Raw genomic sequence first — 26,670 nt, forward strand, 5'->3', positions numbered from 1 at the left:
AACATATCGAAATTTATGCTGACTCAGTGACCCATTGCTCTCAATCCTCCTTGTAAATCAATATTGGGGGAGGTATCACCCAGTTTGTAGCTTTTGTATTACCTGTTATCTGTCATGTAGCAGAACACCCCATACCTGTTCACAGGTTATTTCCTATGTGTTAAACCACAAAGTTAATTGGGGAGGAGATAAGAGGCAACAGTCCATCCCTTTTTCCTGATGAGGACCTATCTAAATTGTCTTTATTTCATTACTAAAGTTATCCATAAAAGCTGTCTCCATTTTGAATCTCTTGCTGATCTCCAGTGATTAGCCCCATCAATGTGTTGCTACCTCGATATACTTTAAATAAACTTCTTTTAATTTTCTTTTTCTTGAGTCTTGCCTCATTAATTGAAATGAAGGTTTGAACAAAGAGTTTTCCTTTCAACAAACATGTATGTAATGAAGAGACACAAACATCAACAGGCCACCAGATGAATTCTATAGACATATTATTCCAGGTTATTCTTTTTCTTGACATTTAGATGTTCTCTGTACAGTATTTACATTAAATATTTTCCTGAGAATGACTAGCACTAATGAAGGCTCCTTTTTTCCACATTCTATTCTCCCATAGGGGAAAGAGAATGAGGATGAGAGAGGAAATAGAAGGGAAAGTGTTGGGAGGTAGTGAGTTTCCCCTCACTAGAGATCTTCTAGCAAAGGCTAGAAGACCACTTGTCCGGTTTGTGGCAGTAGGAGTTTTGGGGTATAGGTTAGTCTACATGGCCTCTAAGGACCCTTCCAATTCTAAGATTCTGTGAGGAGGTCTAATAGCAGAGGGGTATCCAGGCTCAATACATCTCCTGGTCACAGACCTTAGGGGACCTTATATTCTCCTGATGCCTTCGTCCCTATGAGAGGGAATCAGGAAGACACTGGCAACTCTGTTCCCAAAGCCAGGGGTTGGGATGGGGATATGTACAGCTTTCAGTTTGGGGCAGGATGATGGGGAGAGAATACAGGGGAAGACAACAGGGCCTAGGTCATGTGAAAGTATGATGGAGACGTCTGTAGATGGAGCTGAATTTCTCCCTGAGTACAGAGAAGGCAGGTCTCTCCTCAGCATTGCCCTTCCAGCACTCCAACATAAGCCCATAGACTTCAGGGGAACAAGTGGGTGGACGAGGCAACCTGTAACCTCGGGAAATCTGCTGAATAGTCTCTTGATTGGTCATTCCTGGAAAAAGCAACATACATTGGGGTTAGAAAAGAAGGAAGGTCAAAATTCAAGGAATCCATCCCCCTCAAGAGGTTTCCCTCAGGAGGAAGACAGCCAAGGTATAGGCTGTCACTTCTCCCAGGAAGATTTTCCTAATTAGCCACATTCATTACCGATTGTTCCAAAGTACAAAGAGCCTGTCAAAAAAAATGCAATTTCACTACATCAATCAATGGCATTGTCTCCGAGGTATTAAGCCTAGTTGACTGAATGGCTTACTGAATTGAATCTTTTGGTCTACAGATACTGTGTATAATTTCATTTTCCTGGGCTTGTTTCCTTTCTATCCCCATCAAACTGGAGCTCCTGAAGGTGCAGACCATTTTTTTTCATCAGGTAAGAGCCTCATCAAGGAAGAAAGTCTTGATTGTTTGCTTAGACCAGACACTGGTCAAGCAAATCTTGTCAAGGAAATCTTTCCTGCCTCAGATTAAGGAGGCCCAGGAGTATGGAGCCCATGTATTCTCTCCTACCTTAGAACTCCCTATAACTCCTAACACAAGCCTGGAAGTCATTCTGAAACTGACTGACAAGGAAGTCTTTCCACATCCATCAGAAGACAGGAAGTTTTGAGCTCTGTGAAGACAATATATTTTCTAATTTAATCATAGGCTGGCAGGGACCTCAGAGATCATTTAGTCCAACTCCTTCATTTTACAGATGAGAAAAGGAAAGACTTAAGAGGTTAAGGAACTTTCTTAGTATAAGAAAGTAAATGTCAGAAGTGGGATGTCCATTTCCTGGGCATGGTTCTTTTCTTCCTCATTAGGCTGGGAATCTTGCAGTAGCAAGGTCCCTGTATTCCCATCCAACTGGGACTTGTGAAAATAGGGGACTTTTCCCTGTCATGTTAAGGACTCCCCAGAAAAGAAAATCTTGATTGCTCAGATCAGAGAATCTCTGAGGTAAGTCCCTGCCTCAGACTAGGAACTCCCAAGGGATAATAGTAGCCATGTTTCTTCCTCCCTTGGAATCTTCTACTAAACCTAACACAGATCCAAAGGACATGCAGATATTGACTCACATAGGAGCCTTTGGAAATTCATCCAAAGTTAGATAGGTATGAGCTCCATGGTAACACTGGGGTTCAAAGGAGAGGCTAAAGAGAAAGTTGGCTTGGGACCATACCTTCATAGGGACACTGTCCATATGTGAAGACCTCATAAAGCAGGATCCCATAGGACCAAACATCTGACTTCTGTGAGTAGATCCTATAATTGGCTGCTTCTGGCGCTGTCCACTTTACAGGGATTTTGGTGCTGCTTTTTGTGGAATAAATATCATCCTAAAAAGCAACTGAAAAATGAGTCATTCTGGGGGTAAGAGGAACCAAAATACATCCCCCAGTTCGACCTCAAGCTAGGAACCTTTAAAAGGGAGAAATAAGAAACACATCACCCCTTCCCAGACCTCAATTAGTTCTAGGCTGTAAGGGTTGCCAGTCTGTTGGGGCTTAGACTTTGCAACCAATTCTCAATTATTCATGCTGATGGAAACAAAGCAAAGATAAACCAATAATATGGATAAACTAAAATCACTTATACTATGTTTTAAGAATGTACAAAATTATGTCATATTGACTTCTTAATGATATTTCGTTTTTCTGTCACTAGAGGTCATTTCAATTCCCTGAGCACAGACTTGAGTGGGTGTTGAGAGGGAGGCAAGACAGAAGATCACTGGGGGCAAGGGGAAACCACCATAAGTTTAATGTGGATTCAGTTTCAGGAAGTCAGACCTGGGAAGAGCCTTATAGCTTATCTAGTCCAACCCCATCATTTTACCAAAAGGAAAAATGGGTCCCCAAAATGTAGTGTCTTGCTCAGGGTCCCACAAAAATCCAGACACCTAGTTTTAATACTAGCTCTGTTATTTACTACCCATGAGATCTTAGCCAATTCCAATGTTCTATGAACCTTACTTTTCATCTCTGTAATATGGGGAGGTTAGAATAGGTCACCTAAAACCCAAACACCCCAAGAGGCAAGCTCAAGATTCTAACCTATGTCTTCTGGATCTCAACTTAAGGACATTGCCCACTCTACGTCAGAACCATATTGTGGCTCAGCACATATTTCATTTATAAATCACATATGATAAAGAAGGAACTATTGCTAGAGAAGGCAGGATTTAAATGGATACAGATAGGAATAATCTGGCCATGGACAGATTGGTAGCAGGGGGCAAAAAGAGAAAAACAGAGGGCTTAGCCTGACCTTTAGCAACCTGGCTAGGCCAAAGTCTGCAATTTTGCAGGTGAGGTCATCTCCCACCAGGATGTTTCGAGCAGCTAGATCCCGATGCACAATGTGCCTCTCCTCCAGGTAGGTCATACCCTCAGCCACCTGGCAGGCAATGCTCATGAGGTGCATGATGCTGAGGGCCTTCCCTTCTGCACCTAAAGAACCAGCAGAGAAATTCAAGGTTATGATCCTGAGCCAGTGAGGGTGATGGTGTCTCCCTAAAGCTAGAAATCCAGAGACAGTATACCTGCCAAGTGTCCACCATAGGCAGTCAGGGTAGATGTGGGAGGGTCTAGTGCAGTAATTATATATGGGGATAGGTGCTGCCATGCATAGATGGAGTACCCCTCCCCAAGGTCATCTCCAAAGTGGGACATTTTTCATGGGGGGGCACTGAGAAGACGAGGGAACACTGGACATTTCTAGTGACTGGTGCAGGGTCTTCTTCACAGAAGCACCAAGAAAGGGAACATTGTTAGAAAAATGATACTGTCCATTCTTAAGAGTGAAGCCTAAAAACCAAGATGGAAGAGAGAAAAAGAGAGGGAAGGGGAAGATAATGTGGTAGAAAAGATGGGGGACTAAAGAGGAGAGAGACAGAGAAAGATAGAGAAGTAAGGATGAGAGAGGAGGTACAAGAAAACAATCTTGGAAAAGGAATGGAGAAAAAAACATGAGGGGAGATGATATAGAAGGGAGAGCCAAAGGGAGATGAGGAGGGAAGGCTGTGGAAGGAAGGGAGAGAGGGATGATGGGGAGATGGAGCTGAAAATGAAGGGAAAATAGAAGGAAGGATGACTCAGGATGACACAGAGGGATGGGAGGGAGATTGAGAGGAGGCTGATGGGGAAGAGATAGAGGGGAAAGATTCAGGGATGAGAGGAAGAGAAATGGGAAAAGGATAAAGGAGGAAGACATGGAGAGGATAATGGGACAATAGAAGTTTCAGAGGGCTGTAACAGAGGGTTGGAGGGGAGAAGGCAGGAAAATAAAGATGTAGGGAGGGATGAACAGGTGACTGTAGAGGAAGAGGTAGAGAAAAGGACAATGAGGAGAGAAGATGTATATGGAAAAGAGAATACAAGAAAGGGTATTGGAGTTGGGAAGGGGGAGCATAGAGAAGAGGGAGACCATTGAGAGGAAGGTATGGAGGGAGGGGAGTAGAAAGGGCTTTGGGAAAGCTGTGGGCCAGAAAAAGGATGTGCTTGGTTCTTGTGTTCTAAAACTTTTCCATAGGAGGGTTGTAGTCCAGATCCTCTGGGGAGTATAGCTATGGTACTGAGATGATTTCCAAAACCTATTCATATACCCCTTGCCTTTCAGGAAGGCTGATTCATCCAGGTAAAGAAAGGAAACTGGGTTTTCTAGGTCAGAACTTTTCACAGGCTACTGAGAATCTGTAGCATTCCCCAAAGACTACTTACTCACACCCAGGCACCTCCCTTCCATTCATGTCCCTAGTCCCAGGATAAGGTTGGGAAATTGGGAAACTCAGATAATCTTGGGAATCAGGGGAAGGTCACAAGTTGTAGGAACTAAAGAACTCATAGGCAGGAGTGTCCTATAAACTAGAACCATCCCCATGGTAACATATTGGAGCAGCTAAGCCAAGAACCAGCCCTGCCCTGGTGAGAACAGAACTTGTCAAATGGAACATCATTTTCCTTCTTAAAATGTGTAATTATTATCTATATAATCAGAAAGGACTTTTTATCTTCAAAGAGCTCAGTACATGTTTCTTAATTAAGCCCTATAGGTTCTCTGAAAAGTAAATCCGTATCATTAATCCCATTATACAGGTGGGGAAACAGAGGCTGAGAGGTTATTACTGTTGTCATAAACATCATTATTATCATTAGTTAATACTTTGTAACTATGGATAGGGCCCTAACAATAGAACTAATGGGCATCTGGATCCAGCTTCCTAGTGGTATCAGGGTCAGGATTAAGGTTCAGTAAGGAAATAGACTTCCTCCTCCATGCCCATGGATGCATCAGAGTATTTGCCTAGGCCAAACGGGGCCCTGGTCTCAATATCAAAGCCCCAAAGGGAATACCTGACCATCTGCCTATCCCCAAGGCAGCACTTATGGACCTCAAGAGTATTTATCTCTGGGCCACCCGTGGCATCACACTCTAACCTAGACTATTCTCTGAGTTTGAAGAATATTAGCCTTGTCTAATAAGATAGGGGCTGTGCCATCTTATTCTCCTGTCTGTTCGACGGGCTAACACTACACATAGCAATTGGTGAATAGGTTATCTCTTCATTAAAAGGGGCTGAGGTATCTTCTGAAGGCAGGGGAGCTATGGGGAGATGAAACTGAGAGGGAAAGATATGGAGGGTGCTGAACAGATCATGAAAGGGAGGGGTCATAAGAGACACAAAGAACAGGACCTGACAGCGAGGGGCCAAAAGAAGACTCTGAGAGGGAAACTGATAGGGAAGAACCATGGGAAGAACTGAGACAGGGAACCAGCACCCAATCAGTCATCTGTGGGGCTTAGGCTTCCTCCTCCACAGTGGACAGCAGGCTCCTAAGGCCTGGGGCTGGCAGAAGAAGTGGGGGGAGGGGAGCACTCACTGCTGAGGAAGCTCTGGAGGTTCCCTTTTCTCATGAGCTCTGTCACAATATACACGGGCTCCCCGATGGAGCAAACCGCATGCAGCCTGATCAGCTTCTCATGTTTGAGATTCTTTAAGTTCTGAATCTCTTTGGTGAAGTCATCAAGCTTCATGTCAGCTGCAAGAAAGCAAGCAAGCATGGTCCATGAAGGTCTGGAGGGCACATGAAAAGATGTGAACTGATGGCAACCTCCATCACCCAAGCTCGACCTTCTCCCCAATCACAGCCCTTCTGGACTCTCAGGGACAGTGAAGACCTGAACAAAGAAGGAACAGTAGACTCTCAGACCTTGTCCAGGAGGGTATCAGGGTAGACAACGGCATAAGAGGTGAGTTTTCATGCATTTGGCTGTTTCTTTTGATTGGTTAACTAACACAATCTGTTAATCAAATTTTCAAATGACACAAATCTGGGAGAATTAGCACATCTGACAACTGTCAAGAGATACAAGTTAGAACAAGGGACCAGATCTAATAATATGAAGTTGAATAAGCATAAATGCAAGGCCCTACACTTGGGTTCAAAAAGTTAATTGCACAAGGGGAAAGAGGAGGTCCAAGTAGAAAAGGTTCTATGGGAAAATATTTGCAAGTTCAACATATCCACCAATAGCATTTAAGAGATCTTATAGCATATTAGTGAAGGCAGCATGTCAACAACAAGCATGGTGACGGTTTCCCTGTCTCTGCTGTGATCGAACTACATATGGATAGCATTCTGTTCAGCGTGTCACATCATTGGAAGGCCATTAACAGGCTAAAGCATATCCATAGGAGGGAGGCAAGGGACTGGAGACCTTGCTATTTCTGATCTACTGAAGAATCTTAGCCTAGAGGAAAAAAGTCTTGGGGGCGGGGGGAGGGGGAATGACAGTCATCTTCAAATATTTTTTTAAAAAATCACTGAGGAAGAGTCTTGTCCTGCTTTAGTGCTGGAGGACAGAACAAGGAACAATGGGTAGAAGTTTCTATAGAGACAAATTTAAGCTCAATTAAATAAAGAAAGATTTCCTAATAATTAAAACTGAAAAAATAAAATGGACTGCCTTGGGAGGTAGGGAGTTCACCATCACTGTAGGTCTTCCACCAAAGGCTAGGTGACCAATTATTGGGGATGTTGTAGGGTGAATACCTGTTCAGGATTGGACTGCATGACCTCTGAGGCACTTTCAAACACTTGAGAACCTAGGATTTGGGAAAGTCTAAGCTAATGGGTCCCATCCCTCTCTGCGTCAGTTGACTGTTTTTCCCCTGGCCACAGTCTCCAACCCTAGACTGATCTTAGACTTATTAATTATCTCACAGAAAGACTGTTTTCCTTATTTGTCAACATGGGGCAAAATGGGAGAGAGTGAAGTGAATCACAGGCCCTGGATCATCCCTCCCTAAACGTACCAGACTTTATGATCTTTATGGCCACCGGAACCTTATTCAGCCACAAACCTTCCCACACCTCTCCAAAATAGCCTTCTCCCAGCTTTCTTCGAAGGGTAAACTCAGACCGGGGCCGTTCCCATTCATCCCTCTCCAGTGGCCGCTGAGGGATGAAAAGAGACAGAGACGGAGACAGAGATGAGCAGGGAAGAAGAGAGGAAATGAATAGACTTGGCTAGAATTGACATGTAATGTGTCTATTTTCTTTTTCTGGTAGAAGTGCCTAAAGAAAACTGCAATTTCTTATAAGACAGATTCCCCCCCCACACACACACACACACCCAGTACACACACCCTGTTGAGCTTGAAAGAAAGTTAAGTCAATAGATTCAAGATGTATTTCAGGAGAAGCTCCTTGGTCCCCTCCCAGGAGGAAGCAGTCCTGCAGTGTGGAAAGATACCTTGCTGAAACCAATATCCTAACAGGTCTTTCTGGCTGCTTCAGAGGAAGGGAGGATGCTCACTATCCCTAAAAGCTGAACCCAAACCCTCTCTAGATTTCAAACCTGGTTCTTGCTGATGACCAAGGAGGAGAAACTAAAATCTCATCTCAGAAAAGTTCTCCTCACACTTGGCCTGAAAGCAGGATGTTCTGGGAGCCCCAAATAATTACATGGGGTTACTTAAGTAGCACTTTTCATGGTGTGTGTCCCTCCATCAACCCTTTACAAACATTAATTACTACCTGATGGGTGGTAGAAGTGTTATTATTTTGATTTAATAGTTGATGAGACATGGAGGAATTTTATCATTTCCCTCCTATATCAGAACAGGAGAGGAGGCAATCCTAGATAAAATGATTTGTTGTCTCCTAGCCCTGAGCTCAAATCCAACAGGTAAAGCAAAGTTCCTACCAGGCCCTCACACCCACTGTTTCCTCTGTCAGGGTATCTGATAGAGCCCTGGGCATCTGAAACTCATTTCCCAGTAAATCCTGATGATGCATATTCTATGACCTAAGCCCTACGACTCCTAGGTTGGGAAAAGCCTTTCCCCAACCCCATCAGCAATCCCAACTCAAAATAGTTCAGGAGTAGCCTTTGACTATTAGCTATAAATGCCCAATATATGGTCTCCTATCCAACTGGTCCTAGAGTACCAGCTCTTTAACCCTGGTCTCTCTCCCTCCCCCACATATGGCCAGAGGTGAACACAAGAGTGAGCACACAGAAGTAGGCAAGGTAAAGACTGGTATTTCCATTGGTACTCTTCAAGCAGCTTCCTGGAGAAGTGGGAAGAGGATAAGAAGAAGGGTGGAGAGGTAAATAGGAGAAGGAACGAAGGAGGGAGGAGGGGAAAGGGGAGTAAGAAACAGGGAGGGAAGTGAGGACATGGGAGCAAGGAGGAAGACAAGAAAAAAAGGAGGAGAAAGGAAAGGGGCCTACCTCTTGTACACAAGGCTGCAGCAGGGGTGTCTGGATAATCTTCCAATTGGCTTTGTAGTAAGTGAGGAGCTCCTCCAGACTGGGGAAAACCTGACCTTTTTGAATATACAGGCCACCCTCTGGGGCCTTGGCAATTCGGTAGTGGCAGACCTTGGCTTGTGTGCGAACTGTGGAAAAAATGACAGGGAAGAAAAAAAAGAAGAGGGAAGAAGATGGAAAGGGGAGGAAGCAAATAAGAAAGAGAGAAAAGGAGAGATGGAGAGAACAACAGGGAAGAAAAGATTGGGGAAAAGAACAAAGAAGGAAAAGAGAGATCAGGAAGGAAAGGAAAAGAGTGAGAGAAGGAAACATAAAAACCAAAATTAGAAATACAAAGACCATTATTTTCTTTCCCATTCCCCTGCTCTCCAGATCTGTAGAAGATAGGACTATATGAAGGAATTAGATACTGATGGAACTTCAGAAATAATTAAAATAGGAACATTTAAATTAAAGGAAGGGGAAGGTAGCTTAACTTGCAGAGCTAAGGCCTAGACAATCTTAAATATCCCAGAGGGGCTATTGTCCTGGAATGACATGTCACCAAAGGCTTGCCACCCAAGTAGCCCTTGCCAATTTTTCAGGCCTACGAGAACAGAATGTAAGGAAAGTGCATTTGGAGGACTGTAGTTTGGGGACAGATCACAAACTCCATCCAGGCTTAAAGACAAGATTAGAGTTTAGTTAGAGCTGTAATTCTGTTGGAGGTACCACCATCCTTTTCACAAACCTCAGAATCATTCTAGACCCTTCCTTTTTCTTTTACCATTTATATCCAAACAAGTTGCCAAATGCTGTGAATTCCACCTCCACCATACATCTTTCATTCACCCCTTCCTCTCCAGACTCACAGACACTACTCTCTAGTTCATGGAGGCTTCCATCTTGTCTGGACTAATGTACTAGGCTTCTAATTGACCTCTCTGCCTCTGGCCTTTTTCCATTTCAGTTTATTATCCATGAAGCTAACAAGTGGATATTCCTAAATCACATCTCTGATCATGTCTCTCCCCAGCTCAAGAAACTCTAGTGGTGCCCTCTTGCCTCTAAGATGAAACACGAACTCCTGTTTGGCATTTAAAGACCTCCACAATCTAGCTCCTGCTTCTCTTTCACAGACTTTACTACAATCCAGCTAAACTAGCCTTCTCTTTGCCTCTTGGACATGATATCCATGCCCCATCTCCATACACTGTACCACCTGTTCCCCATCTACAAAATGTAGTCCCCTTCATCTTCATTTCCTAGAATCTCTAGCTCCCTTCAAAGTCCATGTCAAGAACTACCTCCTATAGTAACCCTACCCTGATCCTTCCAGTTTCCAGGGTCTTCACCCATATGTGGATACATATGCATGTAAATGTATGTGTATATATACACATATATATACTATCATATGTGTACATATATATGTACATATTATATTTAATTTTTTATGTATGTCACACTCTTCACACTGCCAATAATGTAATAATGCAAGCTCTTTCAGGGCAGGAACTACTTTTTTTTATCCCTAGAACCTGGAAGAATTTCTGGCACATAGTAAGACACTTAATAATTGCTTATTGAATTCAGCCTGACCTCTTATTATAAAGCTAGCAATATACAAAGAAAGCAGGGAAGACTCAATAAATACCTATTAAAATTAATTTAACCCTCTCATTTGTCAGAGGCACTATACTTCTCAGGAAAACAAAGCATTTTATAGTATCTAGTAGGTAAACTAATGTTAGCCCCATTTTATGTGAGTTAAAGTACCCAGAATGGGAGGGAATTAGTCCCTGGACATGTAACTAATCAGTGGGTGAATTCTAGGGTACAGGGTTCATTTCATTGAATTACTCTCTCTGAGCCTCCTTCCCTTGTGTCATTTATAGCTTTTTTTTTTTTTTTGCACAGGGAAGCTCTTCATCCCATTCATTTACCCAACAACAACTTGTAAGGCTCCAATAATTTCAAAACACTGCTTGACCACAGATGGCTATCACCAGGGACTCAAGGCCAAAGACTATGGATGGATCTGTGCCACCCATCTCACTTTGGGGGACATAACTGAAAGAACCAAATGGGTTGTATTCCTTCCAATTAACCTCCTGAGGATGTCACCTCTGATTTCAAGTCTGTCCAAGCTAGAATCAATTTGGAGATGTCCAAGTGGATTTCTGCTCTGCTTTACTGTGTTCTGTCATAAGAGTTCTTAACTATTCTAAAAGCTCCAGAGGGGGTGACTGGGTGGTACAGTGAATAGAACACTGGTGCTGGAGTCAGGAGGACCTGAGCTCAAATCTGACCTCAGACACTTAACATAAAATTAGCCATGTGACCTTGGGCAAGTCACTTAAGCCCAATTGCTCTACCTTCCACCCTCCAAAAAAAAAAAAAAAAGCTCCAGAGCCCCTCCAAACACTCAGCCAAGCCCTAGACCTTCAGGAGCCAACCTCAAAATCCAATGGCAAGCTCCTACCAGCTCTAGAGCCCCACAATTTTCAGTGTGTCTTTTATACCTCAGAAATCAGCAAAAGCTACAAATCAGAATTTGATTTATTGTTTTGTTGATTGCTCAGGCTTGAGAAAGTGATGGAGAAATTATGACAATACAGATTAAACTTAAAAGGGTTTCAGGGGTACTGGCCGTTAAACATGTATCAACACATTACTGCTCCAAACCCTCCCAGGATAGGATGGCAGATCAAGGAATGCAAGGCACAGGAAGAAATTACCTGACAGTGAGTAGTCTCCTCGACTACTCTCACTGGGCCGAACCAGAAAGGCTCCATGCTGGTTGGAGGAGGAGAGCAGAAGTTGTTGGGCCTCACTCCGGCTGATCCCATCAAAATACCACCTATAAAACAACCCAGGCAAATGGATCACTTTAGAAGCCATTTTTAAGGCAAGTCATCTACTTCATTCCCATTACCTCTGCCATCACCACTACCCTGTCAGCCTACTCTTATCATCCAAGAGTATGGAAGCAGTTATTTTTAGCAAGGTCTTTTACACATAGACTAGGTTAGTTTGGTTTCCCTTCTCCCCAAAAAAGGTAAGGTAGCTGTCCAGAGACTTGATTGGCAAAAAGGAGGTGGGGGGAGGATCACAAGACTTGAGCCTTAAAGAAATATCTCCCTAGTTGCCTATGGGCATTAAAAAAACTCAGCCCAGCAGGAGTCAGTGCTCTGAATTGACAGATGTCCCCACTAAGCATATCACTAAATCCTGGGCAGCTGACCAAATGAAGGGAGGTAAGGAGAACTACTCCTCTGTGAGCTAGTCCTGGATCACTGCACTGTTTCCTTTACATGCTATGTAAACCTCCTTTTATTAACTGTTAGATGGACTTTAAAGGTCTCATTTTGCTCCAGTCTTGAACCTGAACTTTCAGACCAGCCTGAGTCTGGCTTAGCCTACAGGAAGTGCAAAAGGGTATGGCTCTTTTATCAATTCTATCAAAATCAATTCCTGGCACACCTTAACATACAGAGACTATCCTTGTACAAATAAGACATCTGCACAGGTCTGCCTAGAGAAGCCTATCCATTGGAGCCATCCAAGATCCCACATCTCCCCTTCTTTTAGAGTAGGGTTCTTAACTTGGGGTCCACATATGGGGAAAACTTATCTATTTTAATATAATTGATTTCCTTTCTAATTCCAAGTATTTTATTTTATGCATTTAAAAACACTAAGAAGGGGTCCATAGGCTTCACCAGACTGCCTAGGGGTCCATGACACAGAAAAGGGTAAAATCCCCTATTCCTGAGGAACAGCCCCTAGAAACACATAATGGTCCAACACCAGTGCTCAGCCCAGCAAAGTCCTAAAGAAACTCCTCAGTAATGGCCCGAGGTCCCTCACATTAGGGAGCAACTAAGAACCATTTCTGGACATTGTTACTATCCCTCAGGCAGCCACCCACTAGGAAGTAGCAATATAATTCAACACCTTTTCATTGAACCACATTGTATACCCAGCCCTGTAATGAGTTCTATGGAGATGAGAAGACATAGACCTTGCCCTTAGGGAGTTCACAGTCTATATGGGGACACAAGATTCACAGACAAGTCAGAAGACAAGAAGACTATATGTGAACAAATAACCTGTTATGTGGTATAGACTAAATGTTCCAGTAGTTCATAGGACAGTCACATGGGTATAGACTGGTACTTAGGAGAACTTCATAATGGAGTTAATATTTGATCCCTGAACAATGGATAGGTAGGATTTGGAGTGATAAAGAAAAGGGACTAGGGCCCTGGGAGGGGAGGGTAAGGAGAAATAAATAGTCCTAGCAGATTACTGGGAGGGATTCAGTATAACAGAAACATGACAATGGGCTCATTGTTCCCAGTGCTTATGAATTTAGGGCCCAACACCATGACCTTGTGTATCAGGGTTCTCTCCTCCCCTCCCCCATCCAGGCTCTCTGCCAATCAGATTTCTTGAAACCAAACTTTTAATGACACCAGCTGCTACTTGTACTCAATCAGCCTGAATCATCAGGTGAGGCCTGCTATGGTTGGCCTGGTGCCCAGGAAGGAGTACTTTCTTGTAAGGAACATAAAAAAGTTCTTTCTGCCCTGGTTCACCAATGTGTCAGATCTCCTCCACTCTCACATAGGTCATGAAGGAAAACACCCCATTTGACTCTGACTCAGCTTCCCAGAAAGACAAAGGTATTCCTGCTCTTACCTGTTCTGGGTATTTAACATAAAGCAAGGGTAGTTACACTTCTTTTTATGAGGGCCTAAAACCTTCCTGCTTCCTTATTTTTTCTAATGGAAATTCTAATCCTCAATGCAATAAGAATGCATCAAGCACCAGCTTTATGCTTTTCTGCATAATGGAAAGGGCAATGAAATGGATGTCAGGAGACTTATATTCAAGAGCCAGCCCTGTCACTTTCTTTATGTGACCTGGGAAAAGTCACTTCAATTTCATTACCTGTAAAATAAGGTTGGACTTCATGACATCTAAGGACCTTCTAACACCAAGATCCTTTACTAATACTTCTACACCACCATGGAAGCTCAGAGAAGAGAGAGCATGATGGTCTTGGGTGCTTAGGGAAGGCTTCCTGGTTATGGTAGGTTTTAAAGGATGGACAGAACTTGAATAGAGTTGTGCTGTCAGGAGGGAGATGTCTCTTACACCCACCAACCCAGAAGGCAAGGCCCCTGTCCAAAATTTAATTCATTATCATTCCCCTAAAGCATAACTTCTCATTTCTATCAAGACCATCACCACCCCACTGCTCACCCAGATTGGTTCACAACCATAGAGTCATTCTTAACTATTCTTTGCTTTCATTGCCTCCCAAATCTAGTCACCTGACAAGTCTTATTGATTCTACTTCCACCACATCTCTAGCCTCTGTTTCCTCCTTCACTCTACTAACATAGTCAACACCCTAGTTCAGCCCTTATCAACTACCTCTTCCCTATTCCAATAGCCTTCTCATTGGTCTCCCTGCCTCTAATCCCTTCCCTCTAATCTATCCTCCACTCAACATCTCATAAAATTCAGTTCTGACCATGCCATTCCCTTGCTAAAGTAGAGATCATTTGTCTCTAAAATAAAACATAATTGTCACTTAACCTTCACAATCTGAATCCAGCCCATCATTTCCAGGTTGGTTTCACATTAGTCCCCAATACATGCTTCATTTTACAGTCAAATTCACCTGTTGCTCTTCCTCATACACAACCCTTCATAGCCCAGCCCTGTGGTTCTTTTGCCAAGCTAGTCCTTCATACCTAAAAATATTCTCCCTCACCATTTCTACCCATTAGGATCCTGAAGTCTTCTTGAAACTCAGCTGAAACGCCGCCCTCCTGACATCTGAGGCCTTTTCCAGCTGCCCCAGCTATGGTTGCTCTTTCTACAAACACTTCTGGCCCAAAATTACTTTTTATTAACTTTATATGTATTTTAATTGACTTATGCATGAATTTGTTGATTCCTCTGAGTAGGATGTAAGCTCCTTGAGGGCAGGGACTATTTCATTTTTGTTTTTGAATCCCTGAGGCCTAGCACAATGCTTGGGCAGAGTAAACACTTAATAAATTTGAATTATATTGGATTTTAAGAAATAAAAGAGGGAGGGCATTTTCTAGAAAAAAAAAAAACAAAGGGAGCAATGACATGAAGTAGACCATGAATTTCATGAGCAGAGGACAGTAATCGTGTCTGGAGCAATGGGTGCTTGTAGGGAGACAAAGCAAGTGTAACCTGCCCTCTTCCACACAGACCTTGAAACTTGGGCATCTGGTCCAAATCATCCAAGCAGCAGCAGCTCATCCCCCTTCTTCCCTGTCCAACCTCCTACTTCTACTCTCTTTGAGTGTTCCTGAAGGCAGGTGACAAAAGAAATTGCTGCGTCGATCATTTCTTTTCTCTTCCTTCAATCTCCCCTTCTTTGCTGATGCTGTCCTCTCTGCCTGTGAGCTTGATAAAATGCCCCAAATCTCTTTTTTAAAAAGACAGAAAGAAAAGGCTCTCTCCATTTCTTTTCCCTTTCCCTGCTAAACTTCTAAGAGCAGGCTACATGCTCTACCTCCCCTTCCTAACAGTGCACTCACTCTTCCACCTACAGTCTGGCTCCCATTCCCATCATCTATCCTTGCCCCTCACAAAGGTCTTCATCCTCTTTGACCTCTCTGCAGGACATGTCACTGCTGACAAACACACACACCCTTCATCTCTCTCTCTCCTTCTCTCTACAATATTTTCCTGGATGATTTCATCCACCCCCATTGCTTTGATGATCACTTCTACACAACTGATTCCCAGATCCATCTCTCAAAGCTTAATCTCTTTCCTCTGAGCTCTGATTTTACATCTCCAGCTACCTGTTGGGCATCTCTAGCTGAATACCTCATTACCCTCTCCAATTCAACATATCCAAAACAGAAATTATTATATCACCCTTAAACCTGCCCTTCCTCCTAACATCTTCATTTCTGTTGATGCTGCCACCATCTTCCCAATTACTTGGGCTAGAAACCTCAGCTATCTGGGATTCTCTTCTCTCTCTCATTCTCTGTGTTCAGTCAGTTGCCAAGTACCTCCTCAACAATGCTTATATGCATCCCTTCCTTTCTTCACTGCTACAATCCCAGTTTAACCTCATTATCCCCTCTCTCCCAAATCACTGATATAGACTAATTACTGGGCTCCCTACTTCCCATCTCTCTCTTCTCCTATCTATCCTCCACACAGTTGTTAAAAGAATTGCACAAGTTGGACCATGTCACTCATCTGCTCAACATTTTCAATAGCTTTTCATTACCTATTAAAAATATATAAATTAGCCAGTTTAGCTTTCAAGATCCTCCACAATTAAACTTCAGATTACCTTTTAAGCCTTATTTCATGCTATTCCCCTTCAGGTACCCTTCATTCCAGGCAAAGTGGACTGTCACATCTTGTCTGATCTTATCCTGACCTCTCCTACATCCTTGTATTCCTGATAAGCTATCTACCATGCCTGAAACACACTCTCTCCACAGTGGAATAATTTTCTTCCTTCAAGGCCCAGCTCAGGTATCCTCCATGAAGCCTCCCTTGTTTCCCCACCCCCTCAATCTGATAATGATCTCACCATCTGAAAAATTCTCTTAGATTTCTGTTCAGAGCTTTTCTTTGTACTTATGATCTACTGTCTTATACCATACATAGCATACAGAATCATAGATTTAGAGCTGAAAAAACCCTAGAGATCATTAAGACTAGCTTCCTTATTTTATAGATGAGAAAACTCAGGCCCAGAGAAAATTGACTCTTCCAGATTTACACAGTTCATGTAAAACCTATATCAGATTGCTTGCCATCTTGGGGGGAGGAGGGGGAGAGGGTGAGGAAGAGGGAGAAAAATTTAGAGCTCAAAATCTTTCAAAAAATGAACGTTGAAAATTGTCTTTATACATAATTGGAAAAAATAAAATACTATTAATTTTTTTTAAAAGAGAGTCATGCAGCTAATAAGAGCTTAGGGGTAGGACTTTTACCTGGCTCTCCCTCACTCTAGATCCAGCATTCTAGCTAATATACTACCCTGACTCTTCAATGACTTAAGTGAAAACTTCTTAAAATCAGAAACTGCTCTTTTTCTTCTTTGTGTATCCCAACTCTGGCCTGAGGTCTTTTTTTTTAATTGAATACAAGAGTTGGAGCTAGAAATTATCTTAGAGAATATCTAGTTCAACCCTATCATTTCACACATAAGTAAACTAAGGCATGAAAGGAGTTGCCTAAATTCACTCAGGTAGTCTAACAGTTAGATGTAAACCCAGCTCCTCAAACTCCAGTCCAGTCCTTTTTCCATTATAACATGCTGTCTCAAAATAAGGGACATCAGTCATTAAACACTCAGTTGTGGCTCAAATCCAGACTGGGATTGGGTGCTGGGTTTTGAATCAGAGTACCAGGATTTGGATTGGGATCAAGCAACAATACTCCCTGTGTGACCTGGGGCAAGCAAGTCACTTAAATTCTCTGGATTTCAGTTCCGAATCTGTAAAATGTGGGGGTTGAACTAGATGACCTCTAAGGTCCCTTCCTGGAGAAGGAAATGGCAAACAACTCCAATATCTTTGCCAAGAAAACCTCAATGAGATCACGAAATAACTCAACAACAACAAGGTTTCTTCCGGCTCTAAATCTGTGATCTCATGACCTCTCAATCCCTGACCTAGAAAACCTTATCCATGAGGTCAAATAATTAAGTTGAATCAGCAAGTAACAAGGGTCCTGACTATGAAAGACTTTGAAAACTAGGGAGTGGCCTTGTAGGGAAGGTGCTTACACATAATGAGGAAGCACCATGGATTCTTGAGCAGGGGGTAAAAACTATGTAATCTCTTTGAGGACATAAACTACATTAATTTTGTCTTTGTAACCCCTGTGTCTGGCACAATGCCTTACATATAGTAAGCATTTAGAAATTTGTGTTATGTTGACTTGAACTGAAACCATATCACATCTTTATTTCTTTAAGCAAGATGATATATAAACATAACTATCCTACCAAGTTTTCCTCTTGTTTTAGAGGAAAGTTACAGGTTAGTTTCCATTAGCATCAACAACAATTATGCATTAAGACTCTCATAATGCCTGGACTAGGCTGGGAATTTTTCTTTCTTCTTAATTCTAAAAACATCCCCCCCCCATTTTCATCCAGGAAAGGCGTTCTCTCCATCATGTATACTCAGTTGGTCCTTAGAAATAGAATACTGGGGGGGTGGCTAGGTGGTGCAGTGAATAGAGCAGTGGCCCTGGAGTCAGGAGGACCTGAGTTCAAATCCTGCCTCAGACACTTAACACAAAAACAACTAGCCTTGTAACCTTGGGCAAGTCACTTAACCCCAATTGCCCTCCAAAAAGCAAAAAAATTAAAGAGGGATTAATTAGACTTTAAAAAAAAAAGAAATAGAATACTGGGATTATAGACAAAGAAGAGCAAGTTTACCATTCATATGGGGAGGGTGGAGGGCAGGAAATGGGACTGACCAGTGATCCCTTCAAGAAAAGTTCCCCATGCCTGGCCAGTAATGTTTCAGATAAATTATATGATCGCTGGTATAAATGTGAAAATGAGAGTTCTGGGTTGTCATCAGCCTAGAATAGTTAATGGTCTACTGGTAAATGGTCTACTGACTCTCCAGAAAAAAAATATATATGTACTACACACTTTTACTTCTCATCTACATTATTAACAATTTCTCCATCACTTTCTTAAGACTAGAAATCAGTAAAACAACAAATCAAGCCCTACTGTTAGATAAACCCAAAGACTTCAACTTCTAGGATAAGAATTCACTATTTGACAAAAACTGCTGCAAAAACTGGGAAATAGTATGGCAAAAGCTAAACACAGACCAACATCTCACACCAGATAAGGTCAAAATGGTACATGATTAAAAAACATAAAGGGTGATACTATAAGCTAACTAAGAGAGCAAAGAATAGTTTACCTGTCATATCTATGGAAAAGAGAAGAATTTATGACAAAACAAGAGATAGAGAACATTATGAAATGAAAAATGGATAATTTTGATTACATTAAATTAAAAAGGGTTTGCACAAACAAAAGCAATGCAACCAAGATTAGAAGGAAAGAAGAAAGATGGGAAACAATTTTTATAGGAAGTATTTCTGATAAAAGCCTCATTTCTCGAATATATAGAGAAATGAGTCAAATTTGTAAGAATACAAGTCATTCCCCAGTTGATAAATGGTCAAAGGATATTAACAATCAATTTTCAGATGAAGAAATTAGAGCTGTCTACTAGTCATATGAAAAATGTTATTTTTTTTTAAAGAATCACTACTAATTAGAGAAATGCAAATTAAAACAACTCTAAGGTACCACTTCATACCTATCAGATTGACTAATATGACAGAAAAGGAAAATGATCAATGTTGGAGAAGACGTGGGAAAATTGGAACACTAATGCATTGTTGATAGAGTTGTGAACTGATCCAACCCTTCTGGAGAGCAATTTGGAACTATGCACAAAGGGCAGTCAAAGTGTACAAACCCTTTGATCCAGCAATACAACTACTGGGTCTGTATCCCAAACAAATCACGAAAAAGGAACTACATGTACAAAAATATTTATAGTAGCTCTTTTTGTAGGGGCAAAAAATTGGCAATTGAGGAAACACCCATCAATTGGGGAATAGCTGAACAAATTATGACATATGAATGTAATGGAATACAATTTTGCTATAAGAAATTATGAACAGGCAGATTTCAGAAAAACCTGAAAAGACCTACATGAACTGATGTTGAATGAGGGGAATAGAACCAGAAGAACGTTGTACATGGTAATAGCAACATTGTGCAACAGATTGTTATGCTATGATTGACTTAGCTCTTCTCATCAATACATGATTTAAGACAATTCCAAAAGACATGACAGAAAATGTTATCCACATCCAGAGAAAAAACTATGGAGTCTGAATGCAAATCAAAGTATACTATTTTCACTTTTTTTGTTGTTTTTGTGACTTTTCCCTTATGTTCTGTTTCTTCTTTCACAACATGACTGGTGTGGAAATATGTTTACACAATTACACATGTATTACCTATATCAGATTGCTTGCCATCTTGGGGAGGGGAGAGGGGAGGGAAGGAGGAAGAGAAAATTTGAAATTCAAAATATTATTTTAAAAAAAGGAATGTTGAAAACTATCATCACATGTATTTGGAAAAAAATAAAATACTATTTACCAAAAAAGAAAAGTGACAATAGGACTTTGCTAGCACACCCCTAGATGTCTGCCCCAGTTTCTTCTTGCAGACTGGTCAGTCTATACCAATATACTCTTCTCCCCCAAACCAACGTAGACACAACCCAGCCCTCTTCCCTGATCCCTGCCTTAGAAGGACCAAGCCTCCCTCTCCCCCACAACAGGATGCCCTTGCGTCTGGGCCAGAGGAAGATGCTAATTACACTTTACCCTTTCATCTGGAGATCTCAAAGAGCTCCACAAATAATCATTAGCTCTCCAAGCCTGGCAATATCTCATTTTCACAGGGAGGAACATAAAACAAAAGTCAGGAAAGGCATTTGCCCAAGGCCAGCTTGGTCCCCAGGCCAGGAATGGGACTCTTGTGGGGCTGGTTAATGCAGTATAGCATGGACTCCCACCACCACTCCCTAACCCAGCCCTGACACTAAGGTTTCTATGAACCAGATCCTTCCTGGGACAGATGAGGAGTTAGTCCATTTGGCAGCTTCCCTTCCCAACCTTTGAACAACAAGTGGAGGAAAAAACACTGGTCAACATTCCAGTGGGAACTAGCTAACTCATGAAGCTAAACCCCATCCTCTTCCCTAACACATACATAGCAGCTCTGAGTTTCAGTTTGTGAGTTATAACCCAGACTTCATCAGCTAAATGCAGTTACCCTGACTTCAAAAGCCTGCTTTTTTTTCTCTAGCTCTCACCACCATTACCAAGTACATGGATGTTTCAGGAAACACAAGAAACTTTACATGGTGTGATTGTTAAGGTCTGAGAAAGATTCTTCTATCATCACCATCATCCTCCACCCTTCACCCCCAGTAACATCAAAAATCCCACCATTACAAGTCTTTTGCTTCAGACTCGAAATAAAGCCTGTGGGAAAGCTAACACATTAAGCCTATCTTACTGGTTATTTATTCTTCAGGGTGAACAAATTTACCAGACCCTTTCATAAGAGTTCATATTGAAGGTAAGGGTTATTGGAAGGAAGGAGAGTATTATTCTCCTGGGTCTCTGAGGAGTAAGGAAGGAAAGGAGAAAGGAAAGAAAGGAGGGAGGGAGGGAAGGAAGAAGGGAGGAAGGGAAAGAAGAAGGAAGGGAGGGAAGGAAAAGAGGGAGGGAGGAAGGAAAAGAGGAAGGGAGGAAGGAAGGGAGGGAGGAAGGAAGGAAGGGAGGGAGGGAGGAAGGGAGGGAGGAAAGAAAGAAGTGAATGAGGAAGGAACAAGGGAGAGAGAGAAAGGAAAGGAGGGAAGGAGGGAGGAGACAAGCACTTATTAAGCACCTACTATGTGCCAGGCATGGTGCTAAGTAAGCACTTAACAAATATTATTCTCATTTGAGCTTCACAACAACCCTGAAAGTTCCCCATTTTACACTTGGGGAAACTGAGACAAATAGAGGTTGTGATTTGCCCAGGATCACACAGCTAGGGAGTGCCTGAAGATGCAGATTTAAGAAGAAGAAGAAAGGTCAACATTTACTATGTGCCAGGTGCAATGCTAGTTTTTTTTGTTGCTGAGTTGCTTTAGTTGCTTCTGACTCTCCATGATCCCATTTGGGGTTTTCTTGGCAGAAATACTGGAGTGGTTTGCCATTTCCTTCTCCAGCTCATTTTACAATGAGGAAACTGAGGCAAGTAGGGTTAAGTGACTTGCCCAGGGTCACACAGCTAAGTGTCTGAAATATGATTTGAACTCAGGTCTTTCTGACTGTAGGCCCAGCACTCTATGTATGCACTGAGCCACTTAGTGGCCATAGAAGGGATTCTGCTAAGAGAGGAAAGGGCACTGAAAGGGGACACTGAAAGCAACTAAAACCAATGCAAATGATATTTCAGTGTTCCAAGATTCCCAGAAGGCAGGCCCAGGGATTTCCTTGGTCCCCCTTTAGATGGATCTGGCTCAGTTACAAAATTTGTGCCACTCCCAGAGTTCATAGCTCTTCTTTGGAGTGTGGTATCACAGTATTGGACATGGGAGTCAAAACAGATACAGACTCGAATCCCACCTCTGACACCAACTGGGTGATGATGGGCAAACCAGCTCCTTGAAGGCAGGGACTGCTTCATCTTTGTATTCCCAGCACCCTATCACAGGGCCTAGTGAATAGTGGGTGCTTAATAAATGCTTGTTGATTAATCAGTAAAACTATACCTAGTACTTACTTCACAGAGTTGTTATGAACTACAATTTGGAAACTGTGTGTGTATGTATGTGTGTGTGTGTGTGTGTGTGTGTGCACACAAAATTTAAAGGGTCACACTGACTGGGAAATAGTGGCTAAACAAATTGAGGCACATGGATATAATGGAATATGATTTAATCATGATAAATGATGAATATGAAAAATTCAGAAAAATGTGGGGATACAGAACTGACGCACAGTGAAGTAGACAGAACCAGGAAATCAGTATACACAATAAAAGAACAATGTACAAAGAACAAAAAAGAAGCAATGTTGTGTAATACTAATAATCAAGCTACACACTCCCCCTAAGAGTTGTAAAAATGCATTTCTTTTCTTTATTTGCAGAGGCAGATGATTCTATGGCTACGGCATTGCATATACTATCAGATGAGCTGTTGGGTAGTTTTACTGAACTGTTCTTTCTTCTCTTTTTTTCTATTCTTTGTTACAAGAGAAGGTTTACCAGGGAAGGGAGATGGAAGGATAATGGAAATAAAGATATTAAAAAACAAAATTTCTCAATAAAAATTCGAGTATAAAAATCTAAAAAGCTATATTGTCAGGTACTACTACTGCTACTACTACTACTACTACTACTACTACTACTACTACTACTACTGCTGCTGCTGCTGCTGCTGCTGCTGCTAAATTGATTTCTTCTGGGCCTATTGGCAGACCAGTTTCCATCAACAGTTGCTAACTGTGAGGATCCTTCTTGGAACCATGCAAGTTCTAGGCTTCTCTGTCAGTATCTAGTAAGAGAGAGGAATTTAAGCAGAGACAAAGATTTGAGCTCAGACACCCAGGGAAAGGACACTGTCACTTATCCCCATGGTTTTCCATAAAAATTGCAAGTAGATTTATCTGCTAGCATTTTCAGAGACAGAATGTTCCCTAAACATAGGTTTAAGAATCTATAGGGCCTAGGAGATTGTCAGTGGAATGGAAGAGTATGGGAGAAGAGTGATAAACTTAACATCAGAGACAAGAGAAACAGGGCAGCCTTCTAAGTGTTTAGTCATCTCAAGAAGTGTCTCTTTTTTCCAATTTTTTTCACCGAACCCTAACGGTTCATGCTCTGTGAGAACCATCCTTCTTACAACCTAACAGAAAGTGCTGCCATTTCTCTGACACATCAAAGAGTAAAATCTAAAATCTAAGAGACCCATGTTCCTTGATAAGAGTCAGACTATCTTCAGGGGGACTTTTCACGATTTGGTAAGGAAGGATGAAGGTACTGAATACCACCTCCCAGATAACTATATCAGCCTTGCACTCCCCTGTCTACCTCATTATCCCCTCCCTTCACAGGGTAGGTGCAAGGAGAACAATACTCTCAGAGAGAGTTCAGAACCCTACTATGACAGAAGACATTCTTCCTATAGGTCTGACATAAGAATGGCCTACAACCAAATATGATACTCTATTGGAGGTGCCTCAGCTGCTCTGATTCTCAATTTCTGCCCCTGATTCTCAATGAGACCTATAGCTATTATTTTTCCTCTTGCCTCAAACTCCCCATTTTCCCAAAAAGAAGTAATAAATCTGGTATAAATCCTTTGGCTCAGTGCTAGGGATAACAAGGAAGACCTCTTTCTTGGATATAATATGGCTGGTTTGAGATTAAGAACACAAAAATTAAATAACCTACTAATGGGGAATGGATTCAACATAAACTGTGCTCTCCTGTACAATAATATGACTGGAGTGAAGTCTTGTCCATGAAGTCTTCCATGAATAATCCCATCTCATAATGATCTTTCTTTGATTTTGAATTTTTTCAACACTTGGGTAGACACACCATTACCATGCTCTCACATGCCTGCCTTGCCCTTTCATGTGTATATACTATGTCTCACCAAACTAGATCACAAACTCCCTAAGGGCAGGAACTGAGTTTTCTGCTTCTTTTACATTTGTCACAGGAACTCTCTTAATCCTTAATAAATGCTTGTTGTATTTCCTCCTTCCTTCCTTCATACATATTTGTCTTAACTCAAAGCAGGAAGACCCAACATTCACCAAAAAGGGGACAGAGAGAATTATTCTTGCTCAGTCTTTACCTTCATATGTCCACAACAGGAACCAGAACCTTCTAGCCATATTGAACAATAAGTAACCTTTTTGCTCAGTTATGTGAGGGGACCATTCCTCTTGGGACCACCATTCAGTTATGTAAGGGGAGCTTGGTTCTATCTGCCCATGTTTCCTTTGGACTGAGTCTCCCTCATCTCTCTGGACACAAGTCCAGAACTCTCTGAATAATCACTGGTTGGTGACAAAGACAGAGTCATGGGTCCAGAAGAACTGTTAGCATATAGGTTACCAGATTAGGAGTCAACCAGGGATATCAAATCATAGGAACATTGATTCAGAGTTCAAAAGGTCTTCAGAGGTCATCTAGTGGAATCCCTTTATTTTGCACATAAAGAATCTGAGCATTAAAGAGGTTAAGTGACTGGTAATCACACTGGTAACAATAGAATCATATCCTCTCACTCTAAACTCAGCACTCTTTCCATAACAATGTGCTACTTTTTAAAAGTTATTCTCACATTGAGATATTTTTTGAACTGAATACAGAGTGAAATAAGCAGACAGGAAAACAATATACACGATAATTACAACAATGTAAAAAGTGAAAATAACTACCACAAAATAACCAAAAGATGAATGTTGCAAAATTATAAAAAATAAAGTTGGATAGAAGGAACAAATCTGAGAAGACATCTCCCTGCCTCTTCCCCCACCTCTTTGCAGAGGGGGTAGGAGGAGGAGACCACCAGTCCACAGTAGTAAAATATTGCCTAGTCAGATTTTTTTCTAATGTATCATTGATTTTGCTAATTTCTTTCTCTCTTCTTCCACTTTAAAAAACTCTTTGTTTCTTTGACTTTCTCTGAGAGGAAGGAAGGGGGAAACAGGGAAATCCATCTGATTTGAAAACAAAAGATATCAAATACAAATCAATTTTTTAAAAAAGTTTTTCTTGGGCTCCTTGGTTTTCTTTTAGAATGGTATTGGGAAGAAGAGCACAAGGATGGATCCTATTCACCTTTGGGAAAAAACAAGAATCAGGTACTTTCTAACAATTGTCAGAGTTTAGAAATTCACTTCTTGATGGCATGGCACTGAGTATGAAATATTTCCAGACTCTCCCATTTCCAAGGGTCTCTGATTTTATGGTGCTGCCAGAACCCATCAGAAGAAAAAGTCATAAATAAGAAATAGCAATCTTTAAGCACGATTTAGGGGAAAAGTCAGGAAAATCAGAGAGAAATTCTCCCTTGTATCCTGGACCCCAGATAAAAGAACTAAGTGACTTGAAAAAAGAATAATTTCTAGTGCAGTTATCTCACTGTTGAGGCTATCTCCCTCAAAAGACCTAGAGTCAAACAGTGAAATGTAAAGATCTATGATACTTACGGTTGGTCAGAGAAGGTCTCCTGGGTGGCTTTGGCCACATAATTAATGGGTACCAGCCCAGTGCTTGGCCGACCAGAGAGCCTCCTAGCAAAGATGTAGTCACCCTCTTCTTTGATCACAAAGAGCTTGTCTCCTCGGCTCACACTTAGCTCATCTGCACACCTGGCTGTGAAGTCATATAGAACCATGAAAAGGACCGCAGGAGGGGGGCTGCTTGATTTTGGAGAGAAAGGTTCTGGGTCAGGGTCGGGATCAAGGTCCATTGTGACAGGATCAGGGCCTGGATATCTGGGGATGCAGTCATCAGGGATACTCGTGGGCCAAAGCTTGTTCCAAAAAAATGATAGGAAAGTCAAGTGTTTCCTTAAAAAAGACTCCATCCCATTTGCTGACAGACCCCCAGGATACCAAGATTGTTTCATAAGGACCTGCCCAGTTGGAAATAGGAGATAGACTTAAGTTCACCTGGCCCGGATGGGACAGATCTCCCCAAGCATCTTCCTGCCTGTGTAAGGAACTGCCTCCGACTGCTCCCTCACTCCAGGAATGTCTCTGTGTTGTCTTTTCTATGCAAACTTCTGAGGGTGGAAAGTGAAACTGGAAAAGCCTGTACAACTTGTTTTCCTGAACTCCTTAGCTGAAACACACACACACACACACACACACAATCACACATCTGGGTACCTAGCCACAACTGGAGTGGCCTTAGATTTAAGAATACAAACACATTTAAGGCTTAGGGAGATCATAAAATCTGACCTCTTGCAAGTCATACTATTTTTATTAAAAATTATTTCAAAAGGAAAATAAGCTTCA

General features: G+C 41.8%; 1 protein-coding gene across 2 annotated transcripts; it reads right to left on the minus strand.

Moving 5' to 3' along the window:
* Nucleotides 1-477: 477 nt before the first annotated feature.
* SRMS (src-related kinase lacking C-terminal regulatory tyrosine and N-terminal myristylation sites) lies at nt 478-26,420 on the minus strand. 2 transcript variants are annotated; one of them, XM_069072608.1, is made up of 8 exons: nt 25,855-26,420; nt 11,712-11,833; nt 8,953-9,119; nt 7,529-7,670; nt 6,093-6,251; nt 3,481-3,662; nt 2,393-2,549; nt 478-1,222 (listed from the first exon to the last, which is right to left on the minus strand). In XM_069072608.1, exons 1-8 carry the CDS (start codon nt 26,274-26,276, stop codon nt 1,029-1,031), a joined length of 1,545 nt encoding a protein of 514 aa, XP_068928709.1. In that variant the 5' UTR covers nt 26,277-26,420; the 3' UTR covers nt 478-1,028. The 2 variants fall into 2 exon arrangements, 1 of the variants encoding a protein (XP_068928709.1); XR_011165344.1 differs by having other exon boundaries at nt 1,085-1,222; nt 2,393-2,560.
* Between the last annotated feature and the right edge of the window lie 250 nt (nt 26,421-26,670).

This window comes from Petaurus breviceps, unplaced genomic scaffold (assembly GCF_028583685.1).
Source record: "Petaurus breviceps papuanus isolate PSGF00001 unplaced genomic scaffold, PetGlider_PUasm1.0 90847, whole genome shotgun sequence".
Classification (NCBI taxonomy): domain Eukaryota; kingdom Metazoa; phylum Chordata; class Mammalia; order Diprotodontia; family Petauridae; genus Petaurus; species Petaurus breviceps.

Bases quoted from the DNA above. Each gene is read 5' to 3' on its own strand.
- SRMS (XM_069072608.1), bottom strand. From the start codon at position 26,276: ATGAAACAATCTTGGTATCCTGGGGGTCTGTCAGCAAATGGGATGGAG. The intron at 3,663-6,092 runs GTGAGTGCTCCC...CTGGTTCTTTAG, and splicing joins CCTCCAGAGCTTCCTCAGCA to GTGCAGAAGGGAAGGCCCTC. The intron at 2,550-3,480 runs GTCAGGCTAAGC...GTTGCTTTTTAG, and splicing joins GCCTAGCCAGGTTGCTAAAG to GATGATATTTATTCCACAAA.